The 15,789-nt window shown below is 41.9% G+C and overlaps 1 protein-coding gene across 1 annotated transcript in view; it reads right to left on the bottom strand.

The window, feature by feature from the left end:
• Window positions 1-15,789, bottom strand: part of ETFA (electron transfer flavoprotein subunit alpha) — a 33,732-nt gene that overhangs the window by 17,519 nt on the left and 424 nt on the right. The window contains exons 2-7 of the mRNA XM_081021592.1: window positions 10,435-10,584; window positions 9,557-9,638; window positions 9,383-9,465; window positions 8,995-9,094; window positions 3,534-3,644; window positions 1,517-1,618 (exon numbers count right to left, since the gene is read on the bottom strand). Of these exons, the coding sequence (XP_080877718.1) occupies window positions 1,517-1,618; window positions 3,534-3,644; window positions 8,995-9,094; window positions 9,383-9,465; window positions 9,557-9,638; window positions 10,435-10,584 (628 nt within the window). The remainder of the gene's footprint in view (window positions 1-1,516; window positions 1,619-3,533; window positions 3,645-8,994; window positions 9,095-9,382; window positions 9,466-9,556; window positions 9,639-10,434; window positions 10,585-15,789) is intronic.

The following is a 15,789-nucleotide window of genomic DNA, read 5'->3' as shown; positions in this document are numbered from 1 at the left end:
AATGACAAGTGGGGTAGACAACAGCAGCAGAAGCAACCACTTTTCCACGTGTCCTCCAGGTTCCAGCCAGCCCCAGAGCTCCAACTCTAATGGAAAAAAGAGGTGTGGAGAGGTAGTGGGGGAGAGAGGTGGACAGCAGGCAAATGTGTGCGTTCAGAGGCTTTTTAGAGGCTGCTCATTTTACAGGATTTTACTTATGGGGAGGGGCCTGGAATGTAACCCCTGCATCATTGCAGGGGACACCTGTCATGCATGCAAACCGCCTTCACTGTAAAAGCAGATCATTCTTCAAGCTAAGCTTTTCTAGCATTTTTATTATTCATGCTGATTACAAGACAAATGCTGATATTTACCGTTACAGTGGTGCCTCGCAAGACGAAATTAATTCGTTCCGCAAGTTTTTTCTTCTTGCGAATTTTTCGTCTTGCGATGCACGGTTTCCCATAGGAATGCATTGAAAATCAATTAATGCGTTCCTAGGGAAACCACCTTCAGACCAGGTCCGGGGACAGTCTGTCCCCCGACCTCTTCTGAAGGCTGGGGGGGGGGGGGGACAAGGGCTTTTCTTCCCACCCCCAGCATTTTAAAAAACCCCGGGACAGCGGAGGACTTCTCCGCTGTCCGGGGCGATCTTAAAATGCTGGCGGGCGGCATTTTAAAATCGCCCGGGACAGCGGAGGACTTCTCCGCTGTCCGGGGCGATGTAAAAGCCCCTGGGAAGGCAGGCAGGGGGGACAAAGACTTTTGCCCCCCGCCCGCCTTCAGAAGAGGTCCTGGACCTCTTCTGAAGGCGGGCGGGGGGGCGAAAGTCTTTGCCCCCCCGCCTGCCTTCAAAAGCCGTCCGGAACAGCGGAGAAAGGCGCTGCCTTTCTCCGCTCTCCCGGGAAGGCAGGCAGGGGGGAGCAAAGACTTTCGCCCCCCGCCCGCCTTCAGAAGAGGTCCTGGATTTCAGAATGGATTAAGTTCGAGAACCAAGGTACCACTGTATTTGGCGCTTTTATTTTTGCTATTTATTTTGCATTTTTGTTTTTGAGGCTTTTTCAGTTAATTTGTTTCTGTGACTGTGTGGAACCCTGTTCAGCTACTGATTGATTGTATGACTGCGGAAATGGATAAAAGCCCCCCATCCAAACAGTGACTATCATCAGTGAACGTAAGGGAAATTTTTTTTTATCTTTATCATCTACAATACTGTTTTATTTATTTTATAGCGTAGTACATTGATTATTGCTTTCATTTTATGGATCAATGGTCTCGTTAGATAGTAAAATTCATGTTAAATTGCTGTTTTAGGGGTTGTTTTTAAAAGTCTGGAAATGATTAATCTGTTTTGCATTACTTTCTATGGGAAAGCGGGCCTTGGTTTTGGAACGCTTTGGTTTTGGAACTGACTTCCGGAATGGATTAAGTTTGAGAACCAAGGTACCACTGTATAACAAAGTTTTCGTTATTTTCTACTTTGCTAGAAATTTCACCACTAGTTCATCACAATTCTAGCCAATTAGCCACTACTTACCACCTGAAACAACCACCTTCGCACTAGTCAGTTCTGGCCGATCACTTTTTGTTAACTTTTGTTCGATCCATTCAGACTGACCAGCTGGTGAAGCTGCAGATACTGTTTATATCAAAAAACAAAACAAAGAAAAGACACTGAGCTTTTGAAAGGTACAAAGTCGTAGCCATAAAAACAACCTCCATGCCCAAACTCTGCAGTATATGTGATATTAAACAAAAATATGTTAAAAATTATTTACAGTCAAGTCAATAAGAACAGGAGGCTCTTAATCCCAGAGTTGTATGTTCTCCACCTCTGGCCAAAGATTCCTGCAGTGCAGGGGGTTGGACTAGATGGCCCTCATGGTCCCTTCCAACTCACTTTTTGTACATTTAATTAATTGGGGGGGGGGGATTGGCAAACCTCAAGTAATTAAAAAATTTAGCAGACCTAAGCTGCCGCCTTATGCCACGTCAGAGCATTGCTCCATCTATGTCAGTACTATAAACACTAGGAATGAGGAACTTGTGGCCCTCCAGATGTTGTTGGACTCCCAATGCCCATCAGTTACAGAGGACAGGGACAGGGGTCAATGATAATGGGAGCTGTAGTCCAGCAGCGTGTGGAAAGCCAAATGCTCCCTTCCCCAGCCTACACTGATTGGCAGCAGCTCTCTAGCATTTCAGAAAGCAGTCTTTCACAGCTCTTCCTGAAGATGACAGGGTTTGAAGTATCACTGAACTATAGTCCTTCCTCCATTTAAAAAACGCAATAAATAAAAGAAAACATCAATATGGTTATACCTCTGGATGTTAATATGAATTCATTCAAAATATACCAAGACTTAAATGGGATTTTTTATTTATTAAATTTCTATCCCACTGTTCCTCCCAAAAGAGCCCAGGGTGGCAAACAACAAGAGATAAAACAATAAAAACAACTGAAACTGAGATTGCCAGAAGGGAATGTACAGTGAGAAACAGTGAGCATCCAGCATGGTAGTAGTGCATGTAATTGTCCTTTAGATGCAGGTAACTGATCTAGTTTACACACACAAATGCCGCCATACATTTTTGCCCGCCAGAAACATTAGGGCTCATATAGCAAATAAATCAACACGTGAAGTCACTAAGATGTTTGCTCAGAAGTAAGTCTGAATTATTTCACTGGATTATTTCCAAGTATGCATCATGTCTATTATTACATCAAAGCAGCCAAAACTAGGTTTTGAATCAGTTTACAAGTGTTTTATATGTGGTTTAGTAAGTGTTGTCCTTTTACTTCTTTTACAGATAAGCCCCTGAATAAGGCTTACAGATAGGCTTACAGACTGTACACAGTTATCCACAATTTAGCCTGTTGCAATTGTTGTTGTTATTACAGTGTATGCAGTCCTTCATCTGAAGATCACAGGGTAGTTCACAACATGAAAATACAAAATAAGAACGTAAGAATTCATAATAAAACAAAAACAAGAATACAGACATTTCCAACTCTCCATGGCAGAAATAAATCACATCACCACCACAGAGGAAACAGCAAGGGTGAAACACCACTCAGTTTAAGATATGGTCTTGGTACGGTTATGTGATGCTTTGGCTGGAGCAAAAGTAGTGCATGCCGGTTAATGGAGCATGAGCTGTAGAAGAGACCTGGTGTGATGCATACTTTGGGGGAAGGGGAATTTTACTTTGGCAGGAAATGCATTGGGCTAACATAATAACAAACATGCATCCTTTCCAGCATCTATGGGGAAAGCCTCTCTTTTTTGTTTGAATCAATTGAACCATTCAAAATGGCTTCACAATTTTGATACAGTAGTTTTACATGTAACCCGACCCAAGACGGCTACAAGAAAAGAGATATCCATGTGGAATAATTAGAGGACTCTAGGAGACAAAGAGTGGCAAAGTGTAAAGAGGGAAGAATTCAGTAAATGCAAAGTTGTGCAACTTTGTCTTTTTATTTGACAATAATGTTTTTACTCCAATTTCAACTTGAGAAGGAAAAAAACCCAGACAAACTGAACACTCACCTTTCTCTACTGTAGCACTACCACCACTTATTGATGCAGCCTCAAAGGAAGTACCTCGTACAGAGAACACCTTTATTTTTTCATCACACTTCACAGTGCACAGGGCATTTCCTACAAAAAGACCACACTTTCTGTGAAAATAAAATTGCAAACTCCAATGATCAGCTGCTTTTAGCAGAGGGCAGTAATGCTGTTGCTTAGACAAAACAATCCTTTCAGGCAGGAAAATTTAAGACACTAAAAAATGGACACAGAATAGGTTTACATTTCCTTGGTGTCACAGGAGAATTTTTCAGTAAGACACAGCAAAGGGTTCTGCTTCTACATTCCCCTTCCCTAGTGTCTCAGGCATGTTGGTGTAGTGCACACCTGGCATCTCAACAGTGAACATCGCTGTCGCTTCTGGGGAGGGGGAGGGGGCACGGCACAGGAAGCTCAGCAGTGAGGGGCTGGCGCTGCAGCCAATCCAAGGTTCCTGCTGCCACGCTGGCACCATGCTGAGTTCCCTGCACCTCGTGCCTCCACCTCTTGGTAAGCGGCAGAGACACCATCAGGAAGCCAGGTGTGCAACACCGCCAGGCCCTGGGCACCCCACTAAGAACCACTGGACACATTCAAGTTTTCAGACAACTCATTAATACTACTACTTATTATTATTTATTAAATTTCTGTACCACCCTTCATCAGAAGATCACAGGGTGGTTTACAATATAAAAACACAAAAATACAAAGCATAGTAACAAACAAAACAAAACAAAAACTTCAGTTGTGACCCTGATAGTGAAGAGGAAGAAGTACCAATATTATTATTTTTACAAACGAGTTTAGCCACATCTACTAGACACCAAGTACAGTGGTACCTCTGGTTACAAACTTAATTCGTTCCACAGGTCCGTTCTTAACCTGAAACCGTTCTTAAACTGAGGTACCACTTTAGCTAATGGGGCCTCCAGCTGCCGCCGCGCCACTTCTGTTCTCATCCTGGGGTAAAATTCTTAACCCGAGGTACTACTTCTGGGTTAGCAGAGTCTGTAACCCAAAGTGTTTGTAACACGAGGTGTTTGTAACACGAGGAACCAATGTATCTGAAAAAACATCCATTCCCTCAGCATGAAGGTACCGTAGCCATCCAACCACAAAAAATGTTTTGCACAGCAGATGCATGCAGTTCCTACTTCCATTGTACACCAGACCTCTCCTATGCAGGTTTACTCAGAAATACACCCCACTGAATTCCATGAGACTTAACTCCCAAAGGAAATGTGCAAAGGACTGAAGGCTAAGAATGGGAGCCTAGTTCTATTTCAGATGTGACATTAGTCAACCAAGACTAAGCCACAATTTCCCAGATGGAACATTTTTAATACACCGTGGCAGAAACACTGAAGCTGTTCACAAGGAGAGATGTGAGCAAGCAAACCCAATGCCTGAGCTTGGGAAAATAAAGCATGGTTTATTAAGTCATTAACATTACCACGTAAACCTGCTCAAAAAAAAATGCTCATGGCCATCCACTGACTCCATGACTAAGAAACATTTGCTCAGAAAGTGGTGGTGAGATATGAACAAACCTGGGCAGCAACATTGAACACATTCACACAGTCCATGCTTAAAGCATGGAGGGAAAAAGAAGGCAAACTATCTCCATCCCCACTAACCCCCTTGCCTATCACCCACTATTCCAACATGCAGCACAAAACCTCCAGATAAAAACCTGGCAAGTCAAAGGCCTACACTGTCTAAAAGATTTCTAACATAACAACAAACCTATACCAACACAAGAAAAACAAGACAAACTAGGGGACAACCTTGGTTAACACATCACCATGCCTTCTTAAACAATCCAACAGTAAAATCAGCAGCCACTAGGCCCTTGGCTAATTTCGAAAACCTTCTCCTGACAGCAGAGGGATACAGTAAAGGGATAAAAAAATTCCTTCCTGTAGCACCTTAAAGACCAACTAAGTTAGTTCTTGGTATAAGCTTTCGTGTGCATGCACACTTCTTCAGATACACACCGTGTATCTGAAGAAGTGTGCATGCACACGAAAGCTTATACCAAGAACTAACTTAGTTGGTCTTTAAGGTGCTACAGGAAGGAATTTTTTTATTTCGACTATGGCAGACCAACACGGCTACCCATCTGTAACAGTAAAGGGATGTTATCCACATACAAAATACTGCTCCAGAATCCTACAAACCCCCTTGATGCAATCAAAGAACAATGGGAGCACAACATAGGCTATGAAATTAACCCACCCAGTGGACCAGAATGTGGTCTAAACCTCCTTCCAAGTCCATATAAGCTTGCTAGAAAAGCTAACCAATAAACTGAAACTGACATGGGGGCAAATAGAAGAGGACGCCTTCACCCCAGTATGGCTCCCCTTTAACACAGCCGACAAGATAACAACAAGAACACAACAACAACATACAAATCAATCTGGCTTACCTGACCCAACAAGCCCCGTCCCCCCACAAATGCAAACAAACCTCACTGCAGCCAACCTCGGACAACTAACCATACCCTGCCCCCTAATACATCTCACTACCAAGGAAATGTAATAAATGAATAGTAAGAGAACCTACCAGACAAGAGAATATAAGCCTCACCACCCCACCCCTCCTCTCCCCCCTCTTCTTCCCAAACCCTATACTGTACTCAACACTAATGTCTCACAAGAAATGTAACTGATTTGTAAGAAAGACTGTACAACCTGAAAAAGAGACAAAGCATGTACTTTCGTAAAAGTAAAAAGAAAACATTTAATAAAAATATTTTTAAAGAAACAAACAAACCTGGGCAGACTTTGTAGATGGATGCTCACTATGATTCTCATTCCAAGGAAATGAAGTTATGTTTTCAAAAGAATGTTACAAGCTCAGAAAGTCACAACTGCCATGAAGAAACTACTGACAAATTTGGTTTGCATTTGAAACAAGAAAAGATTAAAAGTGCTGCACTTTTAATTCCTTCAACCATACTTTACAAGTAAGTTATAAAAAGGCAACTCTGAGAAATAATTGATGCTTTTTATGAAGTTGTTGCTTTTTATGTCATACTACACCTATTTGTTCTTCGGAAAGTCTGCCAGTAATAATAATAATAATAATAATTTATTATTTATACCCCGCCCATCTGGCTGGGCTTCCCCAGCCACTCTGGGCGGCTTCCAAAAAAATATTAAAATACTGTGATACATCAAACATTAAAAGCTTCCCTAAACAGTGCTGCCTTCAGATGTCTTCTAAAAGTCTGGTAGTTGTTATTCTCTTTGACATCTGGTGGGAGGGCATTCCACAGGGAGGGCGCTACTACGGAGAAGGCCTACTGCAGTCCTAAACATGTTTCCTTGCAAGTCCCACCTCCTTTTGCGTCCAGGATCCGTTCTGGAGCCCCAGACGCTCAATGAAAAGGACGCTTGACAAAGCACCGCTCTGCGCATGCGCGAAGCATGATTTAGCGCTTCTGCACGTGCTGCAAACCCAGAAGTAACCTGTTCCGGTACTTTCGGCTTTGCCGCAGACGTTGGATGAAAAGGACCCTAAACAGGGCGGACCCAAAATGAGATATCACTGTAGTATCAAATTATTTCGGTCACAGACCAGCATAAGAAAAAACATACGGATAAATTGAACATATAAGACTTAAAACAGGTAAAGGACTAGTAATTAAAAGGTGATTATATTATGCATAACTTTAAAATATAGAACAAGGATAAACAGTTAAAAGCGATTATAAGGGAGGGAGCGTGAAGGAGCACAGGTCTTGCATTTTGGGCCTAGTTTGTTGTATAAACCATCCTTCGGCGAATATCCATCAAGGCAGCACAAAATCTAGCAACTGAGTATGTAACATCTGGGTAGACCAATCATTAAAAACTGGGCTATTAAGTCTCCAATTAATTCATTATAAACCCAACACATTGTCAGTGTGGTTCTTCTCACTTGTATGTTTACAAGAGATGATGAAAGAGGCAGAAAAAAAGATATGGGGGGCAGACATTGCTAGTAATAGATGAGCACAAATAACTGTAGAAGAAAATTATTAGAAGGTACATCAAAACCTAGAAGCAATCCATCAGTCTTTGAAGGCAAGGGAACATTGACAAAAGAAAGGAAATAAATTCTGCCATAACAAATTTAAAAGCCATAGAAGCTAATGCTTTCATGTCCAAATTAAATTATGAGATCAGACAAGCATGATAAGGCTAGACAAATAAGGGCAGCAAAATAATTAGGGAAAGTTAATTAAATATTACAAATAATCGTATCAATGTCTCACTAACGAAAAAAGATAACCCTATGGATTACTGAAATCAGAACTAATGTAACCCATATTAAATAAAAGGAACTAACTGAATGGCTTACAGTTTGCAAAATCTTATCAGAAATGCATTAACAGGAATACAATACATGTCAGCAGATTCTGTTAATTAAGAAGCTATATCTGGTTTCTCGGGACTTTGAACTACAATCCTGCAGTACTAGGGATGATCCTATTAGTTGTGTCAGAAAAGCCATTTCCACTTTTCCTGTTACCAAAGCGATGTTAGATGGCCTAATGCAAACCTCTATAACAGATTGAGGTTGAATCCTGACAAGACAGAAGTACTGTTTTGGGGGGATGGGGTGGGCTGGTGTGGAGGACTCTTTGGTCCTGAATGGGACAGGTGCGCAGCCTGGGAGTCATTTTGGACTTACAGCTGTCCATAGAGGCGCAGGTCAATTCTGTGTCCAGGGCAGCTGTCTACCAGCTCCATCTGGTACACAGGCTGAGACCCTACCTGCCCGCAGACTGTCTTGCCAGAGTGGTGCATGCTCTGGTTATCTCCCGCTTGGACTACTGCAATGCGCTCTATGTGGGGCTACCTTTGAAGGTGACCTGGAAACAACAACTAATCCAGAATGCAGCAGCTAGACAGGTGACTGGGAATGGCCGTCGAGACCATATAACACCGGTCCTGAAAAACCTACATTGGCTCCCAGTACGTTTCCCAGCACAATTCAAAGTGTTGGTGCTGACCTTTAAAGCCCTAAACAGCTTTGGCCCAGTATACCTGAAGGAGCGTCTTCACCCCATTGTTCAGACCAGACACTGAGGTTCAGCTCTGAGGGCCTTCTGGTGGTTCCCTCACTGCGAGAAGTGAGGATACAGGGAACCAGGCAGGGGCCCTTCTTGGTATTGGCACCCGCCCTGTGGAATGCCTTCCCATCAGATGTCAAGGAAATAAACAACTATCTGATTTTTAGAAGACATCTGAAGGCAGCCCTGTTCAGGGAAGTTTTTAATGTCTGATGTTTTATCGCATTATTATTATTATTATTATTATTATTATTATACCATTAATTCTGTTGGTAGCTGCCCAGAGTGGCTGGGGAAACCCAGCCAGATGGGCAGGATATAAATAAATTTATTATTATTATTACTATATATGGTATACAGACTGACAACACTCACCTGCATAAATTGTCCTCACAAATGTGTCAGGAGACTTTATTTCAATTATGTCTGAGACAGGAGCAACATCAAGCTTAGCTGCCACTCTGGGAAGAAGATTCTAAACAAAAGAAACAGATAGAAGCAAATGTTGCTAACAAGTTATAAACCTGCATAATGCTGACTACTACTCTAGTTTTATTGCTAAAAATTACAAATTGAGACAATACACTAAACACGTATCTGACAAATGAAAGTAATGGAAGCGCTATAGAAGCAGCACACTAAATGTTTTAGAAAAGTCCTGTATATATCAATATGCAATAATTACAAGTCATAATTTATAAATTAGTTTAGGGATCAATCTCTTTGGAACAACAGATTTGTGGTGGATGTCATATATGCTCACCTTCCCAAAAGCAGATGCCCCGGCACAGATGTGGGTGTAATTAAACTGCTTCTGGGCTGCCAGAATCAATGGAGTCAGCTCCTCTGGGGATGAAACATATTGGTCAAAACACCTTATATTTTCCATCACAGTGGTGACTGCAGAGAATCTTAATGACAAGCAAATGAGTCTCACCGGGCAGAAATCCTTTGTATGCATCATGCTGCGAAACAAGAACTTTGACAACCCCTTGCACTTTACTCAGCTCTTGAGCTACCTGCAATGAAAAGGTTTATTATCACTATTTGTGCATGCAAAACCTTACTGCTGTGACCAGATGTTACTGGCAAGAGTGGTAAATAAACAGAAGAGAAGACTCCCTGGGCTGACAGAGCATGGGGGGGGGGGAAGAATGCAGCATTCTGCTTTCACACTCTCACTCTCTCTGAAGTGTCACTCAGGCACATGCTTCAACATACACTTTATTTTGGCTGAAACCAGCACCCAAGCACCAAGAGTCGAATTGCATTCCAAATGCGAAATTAGCATAGCACTCAAAAAAACAACCACATTTTGACTGATATATGCAAGTTTGAGATTCTCTTTGCCAAACTAGTTAACCATTTTTACTAGACAAATCCTTAGATTTTGTTTTTTTGTAATTTTTCAGCTTTATCATGGTGGTTGTAGATAAGATAAGCTGCTTTTACAATTCCCAAACCCAGCATATATTTGTATTTAAGCATACATTATAAAAGGACATCAATCCATTATTAGGAGATTTGCATGCCTATAAACAACAGGATATATCAGTCGCTCAGAGCAATAAAAGCCAATGGAACAACTGTCATAAACGTGGTCTCATTTATCATCACTAATAAGGTGCCTATCCTGAAAAGAAAAAAATGATATTTGGGCAGTCTTTTAAAAAAGATCAGGCATGACTATGTTCCACTGATCTGAATCCCCACCCCTCCTTCCCTCAAGGCAGGATACAAATATTTTAAACAAATAACAAGTTCAGAATACAGAAAGCATACTTCCCTTCCTCCTCCCCTTTTCAATGTTTTTACCTTTTCACAATTGGAGCCAGCTACTAAACATGAAACGTCCCCTCCAAGACGCTTTGCCGCAGTGATGGTATTTAATGTAATAGGTGAAACAGCCTCATTTGTGTGTTCAGCTATTACTAGTGTACTCTGAAACCGGTGAAGCAAGGAGACCTTTAAAACAAGAGAAGGGGGAAGAGGGTTTAACAATAACACTTGTAGCTCTTAAATTCAACTAATCTGTTGGTGAAGTTAACATTGCAGGCATATGCACCTTCATATCAGATGTCCTTGCAGAATCTCTGAGTTTTGAATGATATGGTATGAAATCACGTAAGTCAGCAATTTTATCTTGACCAATAGTTTGTTTAGAGAGCAGGTGCGTTTTCTGACACTTCTCCCCAATCCCCTCTGTTTAACTAGGATTTTCCATGCCCCAAGGCCCCTTGTAATCCAGATGCTAAGGATATACCAGAAACAGCTGGGGGCAAAACATACTCAGACAGAACAAGCCAGAAGGTGCATGTTCTTACATTAGTTGTTCCAAATCCTCCCTTCAAACCTTTACCCCAATATCTATACAGCACAAAGATGCTCCTCCCCAACTATCTCAGAACTGCTGGAGCTCTAGGGCCAAAGGTTTCCTCCCTAACTTGGTGGGTCTTTCTCCACAACACTCCCCAACCAATGCGCAGATTCCACTCACTATTCTCAAACGACATTTGCAATGCACACTTAGCATACACAGGAGGTGTCACTGAACTCAATTTATGTAGTCATCCAAGACAATTTGTTATATGCAACAATGAATTAGGCTACAATTTGTAACTATGATCAGAAGTGTAAAAGTTCCTGTAAAATTCTTCATGTTCCAACTTAAGTATATTAAATCACATCAAGGAGTCAAGGATTTTTAAATCATTGAGGTGAATTGCCAGTAACAAATTACTTACTGCCAATATATATCAAAAACCATATTTTTGATTATGTTTCATAAATCATTTTTCATAAAAGTTACAAGCATGTATGGACTGTTTGATTAATAAATCCATGCTTTCATGGCAAAAAGCCCACACTTGCTAAAATTTATAGTCCGGTCACAAGCAAAATGTGCAGAACCACTGAAAGATTAGAGTTTAAGATTCCAAAGTAAAATGTATTTTAAAAGAAAATCTGGTGTTTGTTGGAGGGAACATACAGTCAGAGGAATGTTATTGCATATGTGGTTGTTATAGGATAAGCTTCAGTCTTCCTATAACAAGTTTTGTAGCATAGATAATTATCTATTTACCAGAAAAGCATAATGTAAACTTCTTAAAATAAATCCGAAGAAGCAGAAATGCTCTTTATAACTTAGTCATTTAACAGGGTAAAAGGAGGGTTTGATTTATTAATATTTCTGAGATTACATAAAAATAAATCAACGTCTTCACTATTCCTTCATGTGGAACATAAGAAGGACTTGGTCTGAGTTAATTTCCTTTCATTCATTATTATCATCGGCTCATGCAAAATGGTTTTTTTTAAGTGTTCAAAGATTTGAGCCTTCCCTTGGCAGGTGTGCTGTGAACTTCCATTTAAATCTGATGGCATACCTATTTATAGCATGCTCCAAACCCAAGATCTGCCACGATGAGCAAGTTTGGAACAGGCAGATCTACAGCTGAGCCCAGGCTGAAGTTATTCATGTCAGTTCAGCTGGAGATGCAGTGGGGTAAGTCCTCTATACCAGCTCAGCCAAAGCCAGTTGAACCAAAGCCAGGTTAAGTCCCTCAAAAGGATGTCCCAGGAAGAGGAAGGTTGGACAGCGCAGGGACAGACTTGAACCTATTCTAAACCCCTGTGCTGGGTTGCTAGGTCATGTGACTGAGGACCCATTTTCAGGTTGTTCCTTGCTCATAGAATAATGGAACTGTAGAGTTGGAAACAGTGTTAGAAACTCAGATATATAAGCTAGGTGCCAAATGGCTCCTTAAACCAGGATTAGAGTCACCAAAATGGAATGCCTAATTGCCATTTTGGGGCCAGACGGTTTGAAAGGCATATTTTTCAATACAACTTTTTGTTTCCTGAAATTCATTTTGATTGTGCAGAGAAAATATAATGGATAGAATTCTATAGGGTGTGTCACTAGTGTGTGAAAACAGTCCAGATCCAAGGATCCCTAGGCATGCACCTCCAGATGGTGAAGAGGTCATGCGCCATCCTGGCACCCAGGCATCTTCACTTGGTCACAGGTGGCCAATGGCCAGGTTCAAAATGCACCTGGTGAATTTCCAATGTTGGGTGGAAGGGACCCTCGGGGTCATCTAGCCCAGCCCCCTACAATGCAGGAAAATCAATGGCTCTGTGACAGGTGGTCATCCAACCTCTGCTTTAAAGTTTCCAGTGAAAGACAGTCCAGAGCTCTATGTTCCCCAGAGCACAGATTGAGACTTCCCTTGCCTCCAGTGTGAACCCTGCCTTGCACTATATTACTCCCTAGTTGGGCATAGCTGCATCATAGAGCACAAACACTGCACAGCCATAAGGCCCACTGGACGACCCTGGGCCTGTCCCTCTCTCTCATCTAACCTACCCTCAGTGGATGGCTGTGAGGATAAGATGGAGGGGGGAAGAATGGGGGAGAGAGAACCATGCATGCTGCCTTGAGCTCATTGGAGAAAAGATGTGATATAAATGTAGAGAATAAATACCGTAGATTCCAGCGTATAAGACGACTTTTTAACCCCGGAAAAGAGGTTAAAAAGTCGGGGGTCGTCTTATACACCGGGTACTACCTCTGAGGCAGCAGTGGGTGCTGGGTGGCTTCCTCTTGGCGCGGAGACCGCCACCCGCTGCTGCTTTGGAGGCTGCCAAAGCTGCCACAGCAGCAGCGGGCGGTGGGCTCCGCACCGCGCCAGGCGGCTTCCTCCTGCCTGGCGTATAAGACTGGGCTTATAAGACAAAACCCCAAATTGGCACTGCCAATTTGGGGGGTCGTCTTATAGGCCCAGTCGCCTAATACGCCGGAATCTACGGTATATAATTTATCCATCAAATTTCCACACTTAGATGATCATATAGAAATAAAATCAAACATTTTAGCTATTCCAATGTCTTTAAACAATTTTTAAAAGCAACAATGCTGTTGTTTCAATGCTGTTCTTCTCCTTAGCTCAGAATCTTTAAATCTTTCTGAATATCTTTCTGGAGATGCCTGAAGTGGAATTTTGGCCAAGCAGGAGTTTGGACATGGTGTACCTGGCACACAGATCCTCGCCGCTTCCTTCTCACTATCTCTTTCCCTGAACATTTTTATTACCTATTGTACCACCTTCATTTTCTACTACATTCCTGTTCCTAGTCTCTCACTTCTCTCACTACCAATACTACTACCACTACAGCTGCACATATACAATGTCCTATAACCATCATTCTTTGCAAGGCGCAGGACAGAGTCATCAGATTCTCCCATTCTACAAATCACTCCATTAATACATACTCTTCCCTCTGTCTAAAGGACATGCAGGAGCATAGGAAGCCACATGCAGCCTTCTCTATCCAGGCTTCAGATCCGCCACTTCACAGGCCACATCCTCACTGCTTCATGCCTCAAGTAATTTTGCCTGACTGGAATGCATCCTGGGATAAAAACTATTGCTACTTTTATTAATAATTATTATTATTAATAATGCTTCTTGTAACACTGCATTAAATTCCACAAGATAGACACTGCTGCATTGCTAATATTTGAAACTGCGTTCTGCAAACTTGTGGAAGCCCATTTTGTCAAATGAAACAGACCTCTCTCTTGCCGAAAACCTAGAGCGGCCCTACCAGTCAATGAGCTAGACTAGTATGGTATAGTAAGACTGGCAGGATAAGATCAGAGTGCCACATTAAGGTAATTGTTTTGAGATTTAAGCATTTAGCTACAAAGACATTGCTGCAGAAACAGGATGTGTACAATCTGTCCAGTTTCAGACACTGAACATTTAACCAACTATTGCAAAGTTTGTTTGTATTTCACATGACATGTTGAGTGTCATATTTACACATGTACTAACCTTAACCCACAGATGTGAACCAATGGGTCCCACTGCCTATTGATACCAGAGGACCATGAACAGGTTACATTTAGGGCTGGGCAATATATTGCTATAGCGTCCAAAAATGAAGTTCATTTCATGATATTGTTTCATAATTTTTGACCTGGCAATATGTTGTGAATCATGGTGCATGTGTGTGCTGTGCAAAAATCACAATGTGGGAAAACCCATAAAAGCCAGTCAATGCCTCTACATAGTTCCATCCTTATTTCAGACATCAGTATCAGACTTATTTCAGATATCTGTAGATCACAATGTTTAGCTGGTGCTATATCACGAAGTTGAAAATCAGCTCCATGGTTATTTCAGACATTGTGATGTAGCAGTATATTGCAGTGTTTAGCTGATGATATACTGTGATGTTGAAAACCAGATATCACCCAGCCCTAGTTACACTGGCAGGTTACATTGGCTAAAGAACAAGAACAAATCTCACAGAAGTGTAAAGCATCTATGTACAACTGTACATCAACTGAGAAGGAAAAATTATTTTACTTGTGGGAGGTCCCCATGTGTTTGGTGGAACAGAGGGAATAATGGGGGTGACACTCTTGAGAATAAGACACCTGTGTTTCAGTAATTACTTACACCAGTGGTGGACAGATCTGACTTGGAGGAACTACATTGTTTAAACTACCGGTAGTATAAGGTCTACAAACCATACTCAAGTTAAGGAGACAGAAGACCCACCCCGCAAAGTACAAAGTGCACGAGTACATGCTCAGTTCAGAAAAAAAATTTCAGGACCAGAATTGAGCTCACAGCCCCCGAGTCTTTTAGTAGCTGCTTTTGTGACATAACAGTGAATCAGAAATTGTTGCAGAGCTCCCACAAGCCACCCAGAGATCAACCAATCTACATTCTGTGAACCCCGTTTCCCACAATATTATCATGAAAGCCACTCACGCAGGCGAGTGAGTGGGCTGGGGAAGGAGGAACACTTTATCTGGTTTCTGGGATGCTTTAAACGTCACACACATATGAATGAAACTCATATATATGAAACTCTTGCTAAGAGGTTAGTATCCTGCATTTTCATTCTGATTGCAGAGAGGGGAGTCCACTTTTCTGCAGCCCACATAGAAACAAGACTATTAGCCTCTTTGGTTGCGGGGGGCGGAATGTGCCGGTTCGGAACTTTTGTGGGCTTATTGGCAATGCTGAAATGTAAAAGAAACACACCGAGAAACACCCGGCTTGGGAGACACAGTTACCCTGACATTCATCGCTGAAAGGAGCTCCAGGCGGCACGACTGGTTCTCCTCCTCCTCCTCCTCCTCCCTCTTCT

Source organism: Podarcis pityusensis, assembly GCF_964106645.2.
Source record: "Podarcis pityusensis genome assembly, chromosome: 9".
NCBI classification, from domain to species: domain Eukaryota; kingdom Metazoa; phylum Chordata; class Lepidosauria; order Squamata; family Lacertidae; genus Podarcis; species Podarcis pityusensis.
This window is presented reverse-complemented; position numbering and strand designations above follow the sequence as displayed.